The sequence below is a fragment of the Panicum virgatum genome, chromosome 6N, assembly GCF_016808335.1.
Source record: "Panicum virgatum strain AP13 chromosome 6N, P.virgatum_v5, whole genome shotgun sequence".
Taxonomy (NCBI): Eukaryota; Viridiplantae; Streptophyta; class Magnoliopsida; order Poales; family Poaceae; genus Panicum; species Panicum virgatum.
Genome location: NC_053150.1, coordinates 4,022,346 through 4,039,971, shown reverse-complemented (window position 1 = coordinate 4,039,971; position 17,626 = coordinate 4,022,346). Strand labels below are relative to the sequence as shown.

The following is a 17,626-nucleotide window of genomic DNA, read 5'->3' as shown; positions in this document are numbered from 1 at the left end:
TTTATGAAGCCATCCAAACACGGCCTGTACACTGCACGCCGGCACGATGGCGGGACCGCGGGACGCCCGCCGTGCGTGCCCACCTTTGACTCGCCTAATTTTGACTTCCCAGCGCAACGCAAAGCGAAGGCGGGTCGTGGGCCAGGCCATGCGCTGCCAGTAGGGCTGTGGGGCCCAGCTGCAGCGACCCAGCCGTGGGAGGCCGACCTGCTCCGAAGCCCGAGGCAGTGGCCGGCGCGGCGCACGCGAACATCCATCCCCCTCCCTCCCGGATCTCCTCCGCTCCCACCCTCCATTCCCAATCACGAGGCGCGCGCCCAGTGCTAGTGCAAACCCCCCACCCCAGCGCGTCCACCACCGCCGCCAGGCACGGCGAGCTCGCCCCCGGCCCCCATGGAGAGGAGCAATGATGGCGGGAGCAGGAAGCCGCCGCCGCCGCCGGGGAGCAAGCCGGCGTGGCGGGACGGCGCCGTCACCTACTTCCACCTCCTCTTCTACATCGCCATCTCCGGCGGCCAGATCTTCTTCAACAAGGCAAGCCCGAAGCACTCCCTCATCCCTCCCCTGGCTCCCCAAATCCCCGCTCTCTCTCCCCTGGGCGGGCTCCCTCCGTCTCGCGCGCGATTCGCCCGCCCGCCCGCCGTCCGCGGAAACGGGTCGGATTCCTGGGGGGGTTTTGCGTAGATTAGCGTCGGCAAATCGGGGCGGGGGGCTCCGTGCTGGCCCGTCGCATGGGGCGAGACGACGATGTGCGTGCTCCGTGCTGCTGGAAGCCTGGAGGCCGGAATGCGCTCCGGTTGGGGGGATCTTCGGTGGGCGCCGTGGAGTGAGCGCGCTGAGATTTGGGGACGGAACTGCTCGTGATCGTGGGCTCCATGTTTTGCTTTGCTCCGCTGATGGATTCCCTCCGTGGCCCCTGCGTTCACCACCGAATCACTACCTGCTTTCTGTAGACCAGCGGACAAAATCGGAGTGTTTTTTTTTTTTGCTCATGTTGCTGTAGCTTTTCAGAATTCATTTCACTATCCAGTCCCATTACAAATTTGATTTTCCTTGGAGCCGATTTTATCCCACCCGTTTAGCTAGCCTTCAAACTGGCTTTGTGAATGTCATGTCTCGGGGCAGATCCCCATCCCCATTACGCGCCGTCAGTTTCGCTGTTAAGCAGCTTGAGATCTGGGGAAAGCTTCAGGCTCGCTTGGTTGCTTGCTTGGTTCCTTTGCTCGCACGGTGTGGATCTCCTTTGGTCGGGGCGAGTTGACTTGCTCTCATGTGACAGCTAGTATCTGCTTCAACAATGAGAAAATTATTTCTGTTTTTTTTCCCTTGCTAATGTTTGCTGAAACATGTGGCAATTAGTCAATTGTAGTGCCAATTAGTCAATTGTAGTGCAGTGTGCCTGAAGGGAATATAGAGGTCCTTTTTGATACCATGACTTGTTCTGCTGGCAATTTTGAAGAATCTTTTACCCAGTGACCAGGTTTCTCCTGCGGTCCTGCCATAGCTTTTCTTGTGGTAGGTGGTTTGAGAACATTTCTACCTGTGATTTCGTTGACTCGAAGGCCTGTTCTAGCAGCAGATAGACCATTTGATTGAAAATCAACACTTGGGCGGTGGGCACTATTTCACATATTTCTTTCTTCTGATCAATTCGAAAACCTCTATTAGATCGCCCCATATAAATTAGAAATAAAAAATTTCTACATTTTCCATTGGCCCTAACTCATTTCCGTACAAACAAGACTAAGAATGCATTGTAAAGCAGACATGAGGGTAGATTTGAACTAGTTGTGGTTTTATTGGATTAAGCGTCATCCGTTAGGTCTCTTGTACTCTTGGTGCCTTGGTTCTTTTTCACTTCACATTGTAAAGCAAGATTCTGCAAAATTACTTTTAGTTGGTTTGAATATTAGTAGTTTTGGTGTAGGAGCAAATTATCATGCACTAATGGATATCCCTTACTCTAGTCGCAATCAGTCGCATGAAACATCATTCATGGGATGAATTTAAACTTTTATTTATTTATTATGGTATTGAACACCCTTTCAACCTTATTAACTGTCAAGTACTTCGTTTTTGCTTGATGCAGTGGGTTTTATCCTCAAAAGAGATCAACTTCCCCTATCCAGTGGCACTGACTCTGCTGCACATGGTCTTCTCATCTGTAGTGTGCTTTGCAATTACGAAAGTTTTCAAGGTACTTATTCATGCACTTATAATGGCAGTATGGCACATACTTTGCTTGCTGTATTACTAGTTAGCTGTGTAACAATGGAGACTTCCTGTGGTTTCATTTGCTCCCTTGGTATATTCTATAGATCTGGGCACACACTTACTATTTCCTTTTATCTTGATGATGTTTCCCAGATCATAAAGATTGAGGAGGGAATGACTACAGATATGTGAGTCTCGGCTCACTCTAATTTCTTAGAAATATAAACTACTTTCTTACTCATAAATTTTCTGTAGAATAATTTAATCACCTATTCAACCATGTGCAGATGCATTCATACATGTCTTATATTCTAATATTGAAATTTAAGCTCTTGAAGAAACACCAGTTTAATTTAAATATGGAAACGATGGGAATATTATTTTCCTGTGCTGTCCTGATTTTTTTTTTCATACTATGTGCTGGAATTGCACTATTTTTTCCTTACCAGTTCACATGAACTTTCAGATATATCAGTTCAGTTATTCCAATTGGAGCAATGTTCGCAATGACACTCTGGCTAGGGAACAGTGCATATCTCTACATATCTGTTGCGTTTGCACAGATGTTGAAGGCAATAAGTATGTGTACTTCTCTGTTTTCTGATAGAGATTGACAAGCATAGGCTTTTGCTATTTGTATACATGCTGCTCATTTTCTCTTTACTGAACATACAGTGCCTGTAGCCGTGTTTCTCCTTGGAGCAGCATTCGGCCTAGAAGAAATGAGCTATAAAATGCTTGCTATCATGTCTGTCATCAGCATCGGAGTTATTGTGGCTTCTGTTGGTGAAATTACAATTAGTTGGGTTGGAGTGGTTTACCAGATGGGTGGAGTTGTTGCAGAAGCCTTAAGGCTTATCTTCATTGAGATATTTCTGAAGAAAAAGGGTGTCAAGCTGAACTTGATATCCATGATGTACTATGTCAGCCCTTGCAGGTATGGTGTCCATTCAACCTTCTGATTAATAAACTCGAAAATACAGGCTATTGTTTTAACTTCATCTATTATTTTTCGTGCAGTGCTCTGTGCCTCTTTATTCCCTGGTTGTTCTTAGAGAAGCCAAAGATGGATGATAGTATTTCGTGGAACTTCCCACCATTCACATTGTTCTTAAACTGCCTATGCACTTTCATACTCAATATGTCGGTTTTCCTTGTGATATCTCGGACTAGTGCACTGACAGCTCGTGTGACAGGAGTTGTGAGGGATTGGTCTGTAGTTCTGCTGTCAGCTGCCATCTTTGCTGACACACAGCTTACCTTCATAAACATAATTGGTTATGCCATAGGTATTCTACTGATGAATCTGAATTATTGAACTTCATGATTGATTTTTCTGTACCTATTTGGTAACATTGTTACTTGAAATCCTGCATCCTGCAGCCATAGCAGGTGTTGTTTCATACAACAATCACAAGCTCAAGGTGAAACCTCAAGCAAACCCACAACAGGGTGATGAGAACAAGGTAAACCCAGGAAACCGTCGAGATGTGGAGATATCAATGAACTCTACAAAAGAAGCTTCATAGCACCAAGAGTAGCGAGATTTTGAAACAGTTTTCTTTTTCAGAAAGGTAATATAAATCATTGATATCGCTACTTCACCAAGCACACATGTCATCCACAAACTTTGCTGATATGATGTTTGCATTTACTTGTGATCCAGGAGAATCGCGCCCTCGCTTTTGTTGGGTTGGCCAGCTCTCCTTGGACTATACGTTCTTTTTTCTTCCCGTGGATCGTCAGGGAAGACATTTTGTACAATGATATGCTCAAGAAGTCAAGATAATACACTCCCATCGCATTTGTACTATTGCTGCTCAAAACGGTGGGAGCTTGCCATACAGATGAAATTAGGCCATGTAAATTTGTTGTATTTTTGGAACTGCTGTAGCAACACATCAGGTGCTCCAAAAGAGGCAGCCCTGAATCCTCGTGTGTACTTGGTTGACTGGGGATCATGGGAACTAATATGTTACCTGTATATGAAGTATGTTTGCAACTTGCAAGGACAAATGTAACTTTGGCAGATCAAGAATGTGAAATGTTGATAGTTTATTTGAAGCATTTTCTTCCTGCTGTGCAACAGTTCTCGAATGTTGGTACTTTGTTTGAATTCTTTATGCTAAGTCATCAGTATTAGATGTCAGCTACTGCAAGTAACGATTTGCAACCCAAAGATTAAAATAAAAGTGCTCTAAATACAAAAACACAAGTAAAATAATGACTGAAATACCCTGGTCCCACTAGCCATTGGGTTCGTTTGGGTTGAGCCCAACCGTCTCTGGCCGGTCCCAGTCCGAACCCCTCCATCCCGAGCGGCGGCGCAAGAGGCTGCCACGGCCAGACCCACGGCGGCGGCGGCGGCGGACCTTGCCGCCCATCCTCTACGCTCCAGGTTCGCCCCGTGCGCAGCTTTTTTGAGGGGAAATCGGCCCGGCGAAAATGGAGGACATGGATCGTGCAGAAGGTTCCGTTCCCGAGCCCGGAGAAGACAAGCAGGAGGCTCCCCTGCCGCTGCCGCCCGCCTTCCTCGAGTTCCTCAGCGAGAACGGCCTGGACCCAGCGGTGTACTCCACGGCAGCCACCATCCCGCGCTACATAAGGTGAGGAGGCTCGGCCGGTCAGCCCAACGGCAGCACTGGCAACATCCTTGCTGCACTGCACCTGTGCCTGTGGCTGGTTGCTGGCCTCTGTTTGCTTACTGTCTCGCATTATGCTTGCTTGTTTATTTGCTGTTGCAAGTGGGTGAAAGAGTGATTCTTTTGTTCTGATGCCAAGGCTAAAACCAGGCATGGAGTCCCAGATAGCGGAGATCGAAGGCGAGTTGAAGTGCGGTCTCGAGAAGGTTTCATGGCTGCCAGGATTCTACACGATTCCGCCCCAAGTTCAGATTGCTGGTACCAAGGCTTATCAGCAAGGGAAGGTGAGTAGGAATTTGTGAATTTTTTCAGGTGTCCTGTTTAAATGCCAGCATGGTGCAATTGTTTTCTTATATACATATACCTCTAATCAACTTCAGCACACTAGTATATGTTGATATTACCTGTCGCATGGTGGAATATAAATGTTACACCTTTATAAATGGTACTTGTATGTGAAAAGAAATATGCTCTAGACATCAAAATAACTAAATCAGCAAATGAGATACACTGCCTTCCAATCCTATCGATGGGGTGCAGGTAGAACTTATGCTGAATGTTCAATAAATAGAGAGAGTACTTCCTTTATAAGCACCTAAAGTTTAAGGATTTACTCCAGGTTTCAATTTGAGGCAGACGCTGGAATTGCCCAAGGCAAACTTACCATATTATCATGTTTTTCTTTTGCCCCATTTGCTTCCAACTAAGCATATTTTTCATGCATTGCAGATCTATGGAATCGATGCAGCTTCTGGAGCTGCTATATTAGCACTTGATGTTCGACCAGGAGACCATGTTCTTGATCTCTGTGCAGCCCCAGGTAGTTATTTCTCCTATAATTTCTTTCATGTATATGTCAAGCATCGTTTTCAATATGAAATGAGTTACATAAGAACAAACATGTTTTATTTTTCATTAACTGCATGGGTATTGCAGTATAGACGAACTATTTTTATGCATAATAATTACTGTAAGACTATAAGAGCATGAAGTCAGTACCAGACTGCTTGATCTTTGGTTCGGGAACTATTTGGCCCAGTTGCATCTATTTGGCAACATGTTCCCCTTGTATGAAGCACTTGCTGCTTCTCCAATCAGAATTTCTAAATTGTATCATCTTTCTGTTAGTACTGCAGCTTGTGTTTGATCTTTCTTTGTTTGTGATATTTTCACCATGCTGACGATGCCGATATATCATATATGATATGCAAGGTGCAAAACTTTGCATGCTTGCAGATATGCTTGGAAGCACAGGTTCTCTGACTGGCGTTGATGTTGCAAAGCACCGTCTTTCAGCTTGCCGTACAATGTTGCAGAAGTATTCTCTTGGTGACCGTACTCGCCTCTTTGTTGCTGATGGAACTTCGTTTTCCATTTTGCCTGTGAACTCTAACCTGCGAAGAATGGAAGGTCTGGTTTTGAAGAACTCCTGCTCTTTTTATGTTTTGTTGTGTTGGAACACACGAAAGGATATTTCATTGTTGGTTGATACATCTTCATGATATCTGTCACAGGATTAACTGACCTTGAAGAAAATGGAAGTACATTCTCAGAATGGACTTCAAGGAGGACATGGAAGGATCGACAGAAGGCTAAGAAAGCAAATGCAACTGGTTCACAACATCTACTGGCACCTTCAGAACCTGAACTAATATACTATGGTAAACATTCAGGATTAGTTGGACTACGTAAATCTGATGTTCTTTGTCCGGCAGTTAATGATGAAACCTGTACATCTGGCTATGATAAGGTATTGTGTTGTAACCTCATAGCATCTTTGGCTTGGTTATATTATATATTACTGGGTTTTATTGGATCTATGTAATTATTTTGTGACTTCAACTAATGGACTATAAGATGATTTGAAGTGGAAATTGTTTGTGATTTAGTAGCACTCAAGTTAATATCTTCATCTGCTGAAGGGAAATATATCTTTTGTGACAATAAAAAAATTATATTAGAGCATCCTGTAGCTACTATTCTTCATAACTAGAAATAAGAAACAACATGCTGAAAACTGGAAATTTGAAGCTTTCATAGCCAACTGTGCATTATTCTCGCTTCATTTGGATGAAATATATGCAGGTCCTAGTGGATGCAGAGTGTACTCATGATGGATCCATAAAACACATCCAGAAATTTGAGTTCTGGGGATGGAAAACTTTAGATCGCCGTGTACTCGATGCTGAAAGAACTGATAACCTGCTTCAGCTTCAGGTACCTTTTTCATTGATATTAGCATGGTGGGCTGGCACCTGATCCAGGCATCCTGTTATCTATATTTTACATCCAATAGATATCTTAATATGTGCTTGCTATGAAGTTTCTTGTTCCATCACTCTTAAATTTATGCTGTATATACTCAGCATATAGGCCGTGTTTGGTTTGGGCTGAAAAAATTCGCGAAACTTTTTCAATTGACAGTAATTTAGTAGTAAATAAATCTAATTACAAAAACTGCACTGGTAAATTCGTGAGACAATCTATGAGTTTGATGATAGAGATGGTTCGTAGCATCATCTGTGCATCATAGATATCCGATTCGTCTCGAAAGTTACACCCATCTGTGAAAAAGTTTCGCAAAAATCGTTTAGTTCCATGCATGCATCGTCTTTTTGTGAAAAATTTCGTGCTCTCCCAAACACGCATGTTTGATAACTTCATTGTATCGTTACCTCTTCTCCATGGTTTATTGTTGAAACTGGTGGACACTTGTATAATACTTGCAGGTGAGTAATCTTCACTATCAGCGCAACAGTTGATGCCTCTATCCCATCATGGAAGCATAGTCTTACATTTTTTTAGGTTCACCTAGAAGCAATTTAGAAAAGACAATAATTATTCTGGGAATTTGGTCTTGTTGGACTCCAACCTTGAAACATTATATATTTCAGTTTCATCAAATTTGTACCTTCTTTTGCATTTTCATGTCATATGTGTAACATCTTCTGCTTTTGCCTTCATATAGCATGACAGTTGCACAAAATGAGAACGTGGTTCAGCAATTCCTTTCAACACAGCCTTCAGCTGGTAAGAACTATGTTGCTCGCTTCAGTAATTTCATTATTATTAGTTTGCAGACTAGAAATTCTTTCTCATTTAGAGTTCCATGCTGTTTTATCTGTCCTAATCGAAACTTTGTTTATTGTGTTCAGTAAGGTTCAGTGGAACTTAGTGATATAAAACATGGCTAGTTACAATTAGAGACAAATCTAATGTCCAAAGTATTGTTTTTTTCTTATTTCTTATGTCCTCATGAGGTTGGAGCAAAATCAGCCCAGTTCATGCTCAGGTAGGTGGCCATATCTGGCCAAGCAATGTCGTCCCAACTCCCAACTATGGTGTTCCTTGGCCTGATCCTCTTGTAGCTTGCCTAGAGGAATAGACCAATGTGTAAATAGTTGTGTCCGGCATTTAACTGGACTTGCCTGGAGCAGAGTTATCCTGAATGCATTGTGGCTTAAATGATGTTTGACTAATTGATTTATAGCTACATAGCAGTTAGGATATATATTTGTTTGATGTAGGCAAGATTTGAGGTGGTAACTAATAGAATGAAACGATATTGTACCCTATACTGTAGAACCAATAAGCAAAAACTCAAGAATAAAAAAAAAGTATAAAATAAAATAAAAAGGGGAAGACTATAGATTTTTTTAACTACAGACAACTCTAAAAGTGCAAATGTTCTTCTTTGGAAATTATGGAAATTAGAATGCAAATCAGCTTCTTTGTTCTGGTATTGAAATTCTTTCACCACAAATCTGATCTTGAAATGTTCAAAACAAGGTCTCAGTATTTTTTGGTTGGTAGAGTATGAAAGTGCTAGTATCATGTGATATTTGTCTTCAATCATTCAAGTTGATGACAAACTTCATTGATAGCCTTTATGGGATATGCTGCTTGTTTTTCCAATATCCCCTGATGTCACGTCTACAACTTGCAGATCTACGAAAAATTGGTTTGGCCAATACTTGGCCCTGCAGAAGTGGTGGCATCCCCAAGACCTTGCGATTTGATCCTGTAACTTCGCAAACCAGTGGTCTTTTTGTTGCCAAGTTCAGTAAACTACCGACATAAAGCATTTTCTGGTTTATCTTCCTGTACCATCTATGTCCTACTTACTCGCCTTTTCACTTGAAACACTGGTTTTCCTTGCCAGCAACAAAAATGATAAAGTAGTACAAGTTGGTTTTCATGCTTTTTTTTCTGAGATACTCACATTTAACGCATGCCGCTGATTATGAGGAGACAAAAATTCGTGCTCCGCCTGTCGTCTGGCTGCGGGTTGGATAGTAAAACATTCAAATGGTAGCAACTGCCAATTACTCAAATCTTAACTCAGTATGTGGTTGGTAAGTGTTAGGTCTCAGTTCTTTTGACAACAATTCATGCCGTCCTGCTTGCTAGTACTTGCTGGTACACCCTCATCTAGTTTTAAATGATTTGTACAATTCCTCTAATTTTAAATGCTCTGCACAATTCCTCTGATGTAAAATGCTTTGTTCGATTCCTCTAATTTTATATCCTTTTTTAGGTCCTGGTGGGTAAAAGGTTGTTTTCCTTCATCAGTTTCGTGTTTCTTGCTTTCATGATATCCATGATCTATGAGTACGAATGAACGCCCCCAGGGATTCATGGTAACTTCGCATGAGGTGTTCGCCACCCTCATGCTGCAACTTTTCTTTAGAAAGTAGAAGATAATAATGGAGCAAAAAAATCTCAGCCGCTAAGCATGAGATGCGCGCAGCTATCCTCATGCTGCGACGACTTGTGAGTCCAAAGGGTTGCCTTGGCTTGTTTTGCTTCCTGATTTGTTTGGCTTCATAGGATTAGCGTAATAGTATGCCTAAAGCCCTAAACAAATGAATTGCCTCTAGTTGTTGCATCACGTTGGACGACAGAAACAAGATGACAAAAAGTTTGACCATCCGTCATGATGGGCAGCTTGTAAAGTAACATGGAAATGGATATGCAGCAAAGTAGGTCTCATCTCTCCTGCTAGCAATTAACAACTGAAAACAGTAGCCATCTCCTGCTGCATGATGTAAACCTATGGTTAGGGCAATAACATAGGTTTCTAAGTCTACACCTAAATCGCCTATTTTTTAAGTTATTGAATATGTGTTACTGGACCAGGTAGCTTGGAAGGTTTGGAACTTGTTTGAATCAAGGACTTTCTGTAAGGAACTTGACTAATATTCCAAAAAAATTCCTGAAAAAAGATCTTAAGCTTTAACCACTAGGTTATTTGTATATCCTGATGCACTTGATTTATTTACATAATATATGTTTGCACTACTACGCCTTGTTTTTCTTGAGATCCTACTTCTTAGTTCTCCACATTTACACCTTTTAAAAAAAATCCCAAGAGGTCTAGAATACCAAACATGCATGCATTGCCGTCCAGTAGGTGCAGTGAACTCAATGCTAATATTGTTGTCAGTTTATACTTGTCATGAGAAACCTGTTGGATGTGTGCCAATGCCAGCTATACATATGACTGAATCTCAGACTTCATCTTTTATTTATGTTTTCATCGTTTTCTTTTCTACCTTATGTTCTGAGAAGTTCCATTCTCCATTACATTAGCACTAGAACAAGAATCAAGAGACAATTCAGATTGCCAAACATGCAATTCGTTGGTAGGTTATAACTACTAGCACACTGGTCATCACTTTATATTTGTCACAAGGAACTTGTTGGATGTGGGTGGGCATATCAAATCAAATCCTAGCTGCATGTCTGGATGCACCATATCATTCTTTATCGCCCGTGCATGACTTGCTCATGTGTAGCATCCTTGTGGATCTCTTCTCCATTGTTGTTCTCTACCAGAAAGAACTGTTTGCAGGTACATCTGGCTGCATGTTCCTAAAACCTTTCCAACCATTTTTAGTTCATGTTAATCCTTGGATGTCTCAAGATGCATCCTCAATGCTCGAAGCATTGTATGGGAGAAAAGATTTTCCCCACATGTTGAAATAAAGCAAAGAAACCATCTCTCTAAAAAAAAACCTCAATGCTCATCATATGCATTTTCAACGTCACAAAAGCGCGAAAACGTAGTATTCGTAAGGCGGCTATGTCCCTTTTGTTCTTATGTCACGTATATCTTGTGTGCCACAAATTACCGCCTTTCGCCATATTCCGTACCATTGAAATTACACTCAATTTTTCCGCATGGTCACATGAAACTACTTCAAGTATTTGAATATCGTTTCCTTGCCCCCAATTCATTTGACCTGTGTGTTTCAAAGATGAATTTTTCATGTATAATTTTCAGGCTACCAAACAAAATAATTTGAAGCCGAAGTTTGACAAGTTCAACCGGACATGTCCAAAATGCCAAGCATTTGTGAGCCAATGGAGTTTAATCATACCTTCATTTTTTTCAAAAAAGGCAAATTTACACGTTACGCATATAATTTTTTTAAAACGAATCCCATAATCTTACTGTAGATGTTTGACTCAGCATTGGTCGCAAAATTGAAATTTTAGTGTCCAGTATATACTATATATATATATATATATATATATAGACAATTAGAGACAAGCATGTCGTACCCAACACTGATATTAAGCTTACCTTTCTCTTCGTTCCTTGGCTGCCAAAGTGAGACGGCAACTCCACTCCACACCATGGCGGCTGATTCCCACCGGTGCACCAGCGTCGCCGCCGAGCTGGAGGGCACGCTCCTCATCTCCGGCAGCCTCTTCCCATACTTCCTCCTCGTCGCCCTTGAGGCCGGCGGGCCACTCAGGGCCGCCGTCCTGTTCGCCGTGTACCCTCTCGCCGCGCTGCTCGGCGCCGCCTTCACGGACGACCTCCCTCTCCTCGCCATGACGTTCCTGTCCACCGCCGGCCTCGGCGTCGGCGACGTGGCGGCGGTGGCGAGGGCCACGCTTCCCAGGTTCTTCCTGGCGGACCTCCGGCGCAGCGCGTTCCGGGCCCTAGCGCGCCACGCCGGCGAGAGGTACGTCGTGACGCGCCTGCCGAGGCTCCTGGCGGAGCCGTTCGTCAGGGAGTACCTCGGCGCCGACGTCCGCGTCGCCGGCATGGAGCTCCGGGTGGTGGGGAGGCGGTTCTCCGGGACCGTGGCCTCGCCGGGCGTCGAGGCTGGCGCTGACCGGTGCCTGGGAGCTCTGGCGGCCGTTCTCGGGCGCGACCGGATCGTCGACGTCGGGCTGTGCTCCGGCGCGTCCGGCGGCGACCGGCAACCGGCGTTCTTGCAGCTGTGCCATGAGCGCCACGTGGTGTCCACGCCGGAGAAGGCGGCGGCGACGCCGCTGCCGCAGAGCGAGTACCCCCGGCCGCTGGTCTTCCACGACGGCCGCCTCGTCCGCCGGCCCGAGCCGCTCGCGTGCCTCGCCGTCTTCCTGTGGGTCCCGCTCGGCGTGGTCCTGTCCGTGACCCGCCTCCTCCTCGGCTTCCTCCCCCACGGCGCCGGCCTCCTCCTCGCCGCGGTCACCGGCTTCCGGATAAGAGGCGAGCTCGGCGGAGCGGCGGGGCCGGCGGCGAGCCGCCGGCGTGGCACATTGTTCGCGTGCAACCACCAGACGCTGATGGACCCGGTGATCCTCTCGACGGTGCTTCGCCGGAAGGTGACCGCCGTGACGTACAGCCTGTCCGGCTTCTCGGAGCTGATCGCGCCGATCCCGACGGTCCGGCTGACGCGCGACCGCGGCCGGGACAGCCGGATCATGCAGTCGGAGCTGGCGCGCGGCGACCTGGTGGTCTGCCCGGAGGGCACGACGTGCCGGGAGCCGTACCTGCTGCGGTTCAGCCCGCTGTTCGCGGAGATCGCCGGCGAGGTCACGCCGACGGCCGTCCGCGCCGGCGGCGCCATGTTCCACGGCTCGACGGTGCGGGGGCACAAGTGGCTGGACTCGGTCTTCTTCCTCATGAACCCGGCGCCGTGGTACGAGATCCGGCTCCTGGCGCCGGTGGCCACCGGTGGAGGCGGCGACGCGTCGAGCCGCGACGTGGCGAACGGCGTCCAGCGCATGATCGGCGACGAGCTCGGGTTCGAGTGCACCGGGCTGACGCGCAGGGACAAGTACCGGATGATCGCCGGCCACGACGGCGTCGACGCGAGGTCGTCGTCGGCGGCGGCGTCGTAGTGGAGCTCGCAAGCGGTGTGTCACGCACGCAACGCATGCAGGGCATCGCGGAACGCGTGTTGTTTGTGGAACTTGGAAGCAGGGGCTACATTTTACTCTCATTTGTTGTGAACTTTCAAATTTGTAATCGTGTTGGGTGATACTTTTAGTTACAAAAACAAAACAGGGTAGTTCCCAATCCCAATTGTATATTTTTGGGTAAAGAAATATAGAATACAATCAAGAGTTCCACCTCAAAGGATTTTTCAAATTTGTATGCTAACCTAAAGTGATTTAAACTTTTGTTTGTCAAACAAACCTCCTAATAAATTTCAGGTGCTACCTTTAGATTCCTCTGCAAATCTCCGGTGCTGGCGACGGCAGGACGACACGGCCAACTTCCTCCGGGATGGCCGTCGGCTCCAGGCTCCATGTTGAGAGAAAGCCTTGAACCGACGTCATGCCGCCGGAGAGGAAGCATGGCCGTTGCTTGAGAGAAAACCTTGAGCCGACACTGGGATGGCGCGGGGCGGCACGCAACAGGCGTCACCCCCGCGCACCACCGTGCCGGCTCTGAGGCGTCGCCGTGGCGACGCACAGCAGGCGCCGCTGCCGTGCACCGTCGCACCGAGGGCGCTGGTGCCACAGCGTAGTAACATGCGGCGTAGGTGCCACCATGCCCCACTTCATCTTCTCGTTCGTCGTTGCAGAGGATGAACACGGCCCCAGAAGCCTGAAGATCCAGCCAGCGCCTGATCCTCCCCACGGACGGCGCCAAATGTCGTGGGATTTCTAGGGTACCCACAGCCGGGTGGCGGAACGCACCCGCCTATTCCCAGAGAGGTAGTGCTCGGGGTGGTACTAGGCGATTGGGCTGATCTAACCCTGAGATAAGTACACAAGAACACACGATCTAGAGTGGTTCGGGCCGCCGGAGCGTAATACCCTACGTCCACTGGGAGAAGTTTTGATCTATGTTGTGTATGAGTCTATCCTCTGCCGGGCCTTGGCTCTCACCCAGCTTGAGTTTCCTTCTAGCGGGCGCCCCCTTTTATAGACCAAGGGGGCGGATACATAGGACGTTGGGGCCCCGACAAGTGGGCCCAACGTGACTGCGCAGCATACTACGCAGAGTATTTAGATGGGTACAGTGGTTACGAATCTTTCCTCCGATACGCTCCCACGCCCTGCTAGCGCTACAGTGGTCTTCTCTTGTCCCGTCACCAAGGTGTCCGTTGGGGGAGCGTAGCTTGCGGCGTAGCCTGTGGAGGCTATTATGTAGGCGTTATAATGGGTGAAGCTGAGCCGTCGTATCCATCTGTTATGGCAGACTTGGCAGGCGCGGCGTGGGCGGCGCCAGCAGCTCCACTATCTTGGTAATACGCGATCAATAGTGTCCCCTGGTCAAAGTATCGCCTCGGCTTCTGCTACATCAATGCGGACGTTCCCCTGTCGTAATGAATGCAGTGGTGGGTGAGGCTTAGTATGGAGACCAAGCAGCCTTGTACATGTGTCCGTGCTTGTAGACACGTGTCGGCTCCGGACCACCCCGAGGCATGGCGTCGACTTCTTCCCTTAGCGAGGGGTCCGGTTACCATACTGGGGGTCCGGGACCCCAAGAGGGTCCGGGACTTCCGCGGGGTCCAGACCCCTCGGGAGGTCCGGAGCCCCGGCTGTTCGGGCTGCCCGCCTCTTCCGGGACACGCGTCGTTCCTGGATCTTTTCCAGTCGTGAGGCAGGCCCGGAACCGTTGCCGAGAGATCAGGACTCCGGACCATAGGGGTCCGGCTGTTTGGTCGTAGTCATGGATAACTACAAGGCCCTTGCCTAGATACAGCAAGAAGGGGTACCCCAGTCCTGGGGTACCGACAGTGGCCCCTGGGCCCACCTCGGGAGAGGTACGAACCCGCGGGTGGGGCCATTATCGTGATGTGTTTCTACGCAACTTGATTACGTTGGTGTGCTCATACAAAGAGCGGGTGCCCCGGACCCCTGAGGCCGGTACACCGGTTGCCAGGTTCAGGCTCTAGAGTGCTCTCCACAGGGCGACGAAGGTGTAGGCTTAGGGTGCGGAACCAAGCTAAGCGGCTACACTGACCTCGAATCGCTCAGGAAGCAAGCACCACTTCCCAGACCTGGCTCTAGGCGACCGTGGCGAGCGGTCTCCGCCGGAGCGGGCCACCGGAGTGGACTTGAGGCGACCGTGGCGAGCGGTCTCCGCCGGAGCGGGCCACCGGAGTGGACTTGAGGCGACCGTGGCGAGCGGTCTCCGCCGGAGCGGGCCACCGGAGTGGACTTGAGGCGACCGTGGCGAGTGGTCTCCGCCGGAGCGGGCCACCGGAGTGGACTTGAGGCGACCGTGGCGAGCGGTCTCCGCCGGAGCGGGCCACCGGAGTGGACTTGAGGCGACCGTGGCGAGCGGTCTCCGCCGGAGCGGGCCACCGGAGTGGACTTGAGGCGTTGCTGACGATCCGATGAAATATACCACCGGATCTGAGTAGTAAGGTGCGAGAAACCAAGACTTATACTAGAAGGGAGCTCGGGACCTTTAAAGACAGCAGTTCTCGGATACTAGAGTACTTGTAACAGGGTAGTGAAGTACGTAAACTTAGGGTACATTACCAGGCTAAGCTACGCGGAGCTTCTCTACCCCAGGATACGGGTACTACTTCTCCGGACCAGGTCCTTAGGGGTCCGAGCTGCCTTCCAGCTTGAAGGGGTGTCCCCACCTGGCCACAAGCCAGCAACTTATCTTGAATTGTTAGCAATAATAGGAAGATTCCGTTTCAGTGGAAAGAATAGCTAAACCAAGGCGAATAAATGTAATCAATGGTGGTGCCTAGATAAAACTGAGAAAGAAAATCTCCTTTATTATTGTGGTTGTCACGGTATACATCAGAGGTCGGGATTACGAGGTCGGACCTCTACCGCTCCGGACCGTAGCTTGCCTGTTTGTGCGATAGGGCCAGAGGTCGGGTTTACAAGGTCGGACCTTGACCGCTCTGGACTCACACATAGGCGCCACGTTATTACAAAGGAGGAATTTTCTTTCCCTTAGGAGCAACCTACGGCTGCATGCTATACAGCGGTGTTCTTCTCCGGTTGGAAGTGGCACGACCACTCCTAAATTCTTCATAGTCGTCGGAGGCGAAGGCGTTCTTGATGTGCCTGAACTGCATCATCCAGCATCACCTCGGGAGCCCGGGGGGCCACTCCTTGCCTAAGAGCTGTCATATGCTTAGGTAGCATGAGACAAATTCTTTGGCTTTGAATGGGAGAGACCCCCTGCCGCCGCCGTCATCTGCCGAAGGAAGCTAGACGCCCTTGCGCAGCAGAAGGACCGGTGCGAAGCGCGGAGAGGTGCGGTCATTCGCCGGCTTGTCCTTGGTGCTAGCGCCAGGGGCCCCCGCGCCTGGCGGCGGGGCCTTGTCTGCAGCAGCACCAAGCTACGCTGAGGCGGATCTCCGGTGCTGGCGACGGCAGGACGACACGGCCAACTTCCTCCGGGATGGCCGTCGGCTCCAGGCTCCATGTTGAGAGAAAGCCTTGAGCCGACGTCATGCCGCCGGAGAGGAAGCATGGCCGTTGCTTGGGAGAAAACCTTGAGCCGACACTGGGATGGCGCGGGGCGGCACGCAACAGGCGTCGCCCCCGCGCACCACCGTGCCGGCTCTGAGGCGTCGCCGTGGCGACGCACAGCAGGCGCCGCTGCCGTGCACCGTCGCACCGATGGCGCTGGTGCCACAGCGTAGTAACATGCGGCGTAGGTGCTACCATGCCCCTCTTCATCTTCTCGTTCGTCGTTGCAGAGGATGAACACGGCCCCAGAAGCCTGAAGATCCAGCCAGCGCCTGATCCTCCCCACGGACGGCGCCAAATGTTGTGGGATTTCTAGGGTACCCACAGCCGGGTGGCGGAACGCACCCGCCTATTCCCAGAGAGGGAGTGCTCGGGGAGGTACTAGGCGATTGGGCTGATCTAGCCCTGAGATAAGTACACAAGAACACACGATCTAGAGTGGTTCGGGCCGCCGGAGCGTAATACCCTACGTCCACTGGGAGAAGTTTTGATCTCTGTTGTGTATGAGTCTATCCTCTGCCGGGCCTTGGCTCTCACCCAGCTTGAGTTTCCTTCTAGCGAGCGCCCCCTTTTATAGACCAAGGGGGCGGGTACATAGGACGTTGGGGCCCCGACAAGTGGGCCCAACGTGACTGCGCAGCATACTACGCAGAGTATTTAGATGGGTACAGTGGTTACTAATCTTTCCTCCGATACGCTCCCACGCCCTGCTAGCGCTACAGTGGTCTTCTCTTGTCCCGTCACCAAGGTGTCCGTTGGGGGAGCGTAGCTTGCGGCGTAGCCTGTGGAGGCTATTATGTAGGCGTCATAATGGGTGAAGCTGAGCTGTCGTATCCATCTGTTATGGCAGACTTGGCAGGCGCGGCGTGGGCGGCGCCAGCAGCTCCACTATCTTGGTAATACGCGATCAATAGTGTTCCCTGGTCAAAGTATCGCCTCGGCTTCTGCTACATCAATGCGGACGTTCCCCTGTCGTAATGAATGCAGTGATGGGTGAGGCTTAGTATGGAGACCAAGCAGCCTTGTACATGTGTCCGTGCTTGTAGACACGTGTCGGCTCCGGACCACCCCGAGGCATGGCGTCGACT

General features: G+C 48.8%; 3 protein-coding genes across 4 annotated transcripts; all 3 read left to right on the top strand.

Moving 5' to 3' along the window:
* The first annotated feature begins 237 nt into the window (after positions 1-237).
* On the top strand, positions 238-4,281 carry LOC120677644 (probable sugar phosphate/phosphate translocator At3g14410). 2 transcript variants are annotated; one of them, XM_039958809.1, is made up of 8 exons: positions 238-534; positions 2,090-2,197; positions 2,368-2,402; positions 2,681-2,793; positions 2,890-3,151; positions 3,235-3,503; positions 3,598-3,788; positions 3,881-4,281. In XM_039958809.1, the coding sequence occupies exons 1-7, from the start codon at positions 394-396 to the stop codon at positions 3,741-3,743; spliced, it is 1,074 nt and encodes a 357-aa protein (XP_039814743.1). In that variant the 5' UTR covers positions 238-393; the 3' UTR covers positions 3,744-3,788; positions 3,881-4,281. The 2 variants fall into 2 exon arrangements, with proteins under 2 accessions (XP_039814743.1, XP_039814744.1); XM_039958810.1 differs by lacking the exons at positions 238-534; positions 2,090-2,197; positions 2,368-2,402 and adding an exon at positions 2,456-2,620 and having other exon boundaries at positions 2,675-2,793.
* Positions 4,282-4,490: 209 nt separating this feature from the next.
* On the top strand, positions 4,491-9,062 carry LOC120677645. The gene is made up of 9 exons (XM_039958811.1): positions 4,491-4,820; positions 4,996-5,140; positions 5,586-5,676; positions 6,069-6,266; positions 6,371-6,606; positions 6,942-7,084; positions 7,532-7,585; positions 7,825-7,886; positions 8,803-9,062. Exons 1-9 carry the CDS (start codon positions 4,660-4,662, stop codon positions 8,934-8,936), a joined length of 1,224 nt encoding a protein of 407 aa, XP_039814745.1. The 5' UTR covers positions 4,491-4,659; the 3' UTR covers positions 8,937-9,062.
* Positions 9,063-11,430: 2,368 nt separating this feature from the next.
* On the top strand, positions 11,431-13,218 carry LOC120677641 (glycerol-3-phosphate acyltransferase RAM2-like). The gene has a single exon (XM_039958806.1). It carries the CDS (start codon positions 11,499-11,501, stop codon positions 12,978-12,980), a length of 1,482 nt encoding a protein of 493 aa, XP_039814740.1. The 5' UTR covers positions 11,431-11,498; the 3' UTR covers positions 12,981-13,218.
* Positions 13,219-17,626: the final 4,408 nt, after the last annotated feature.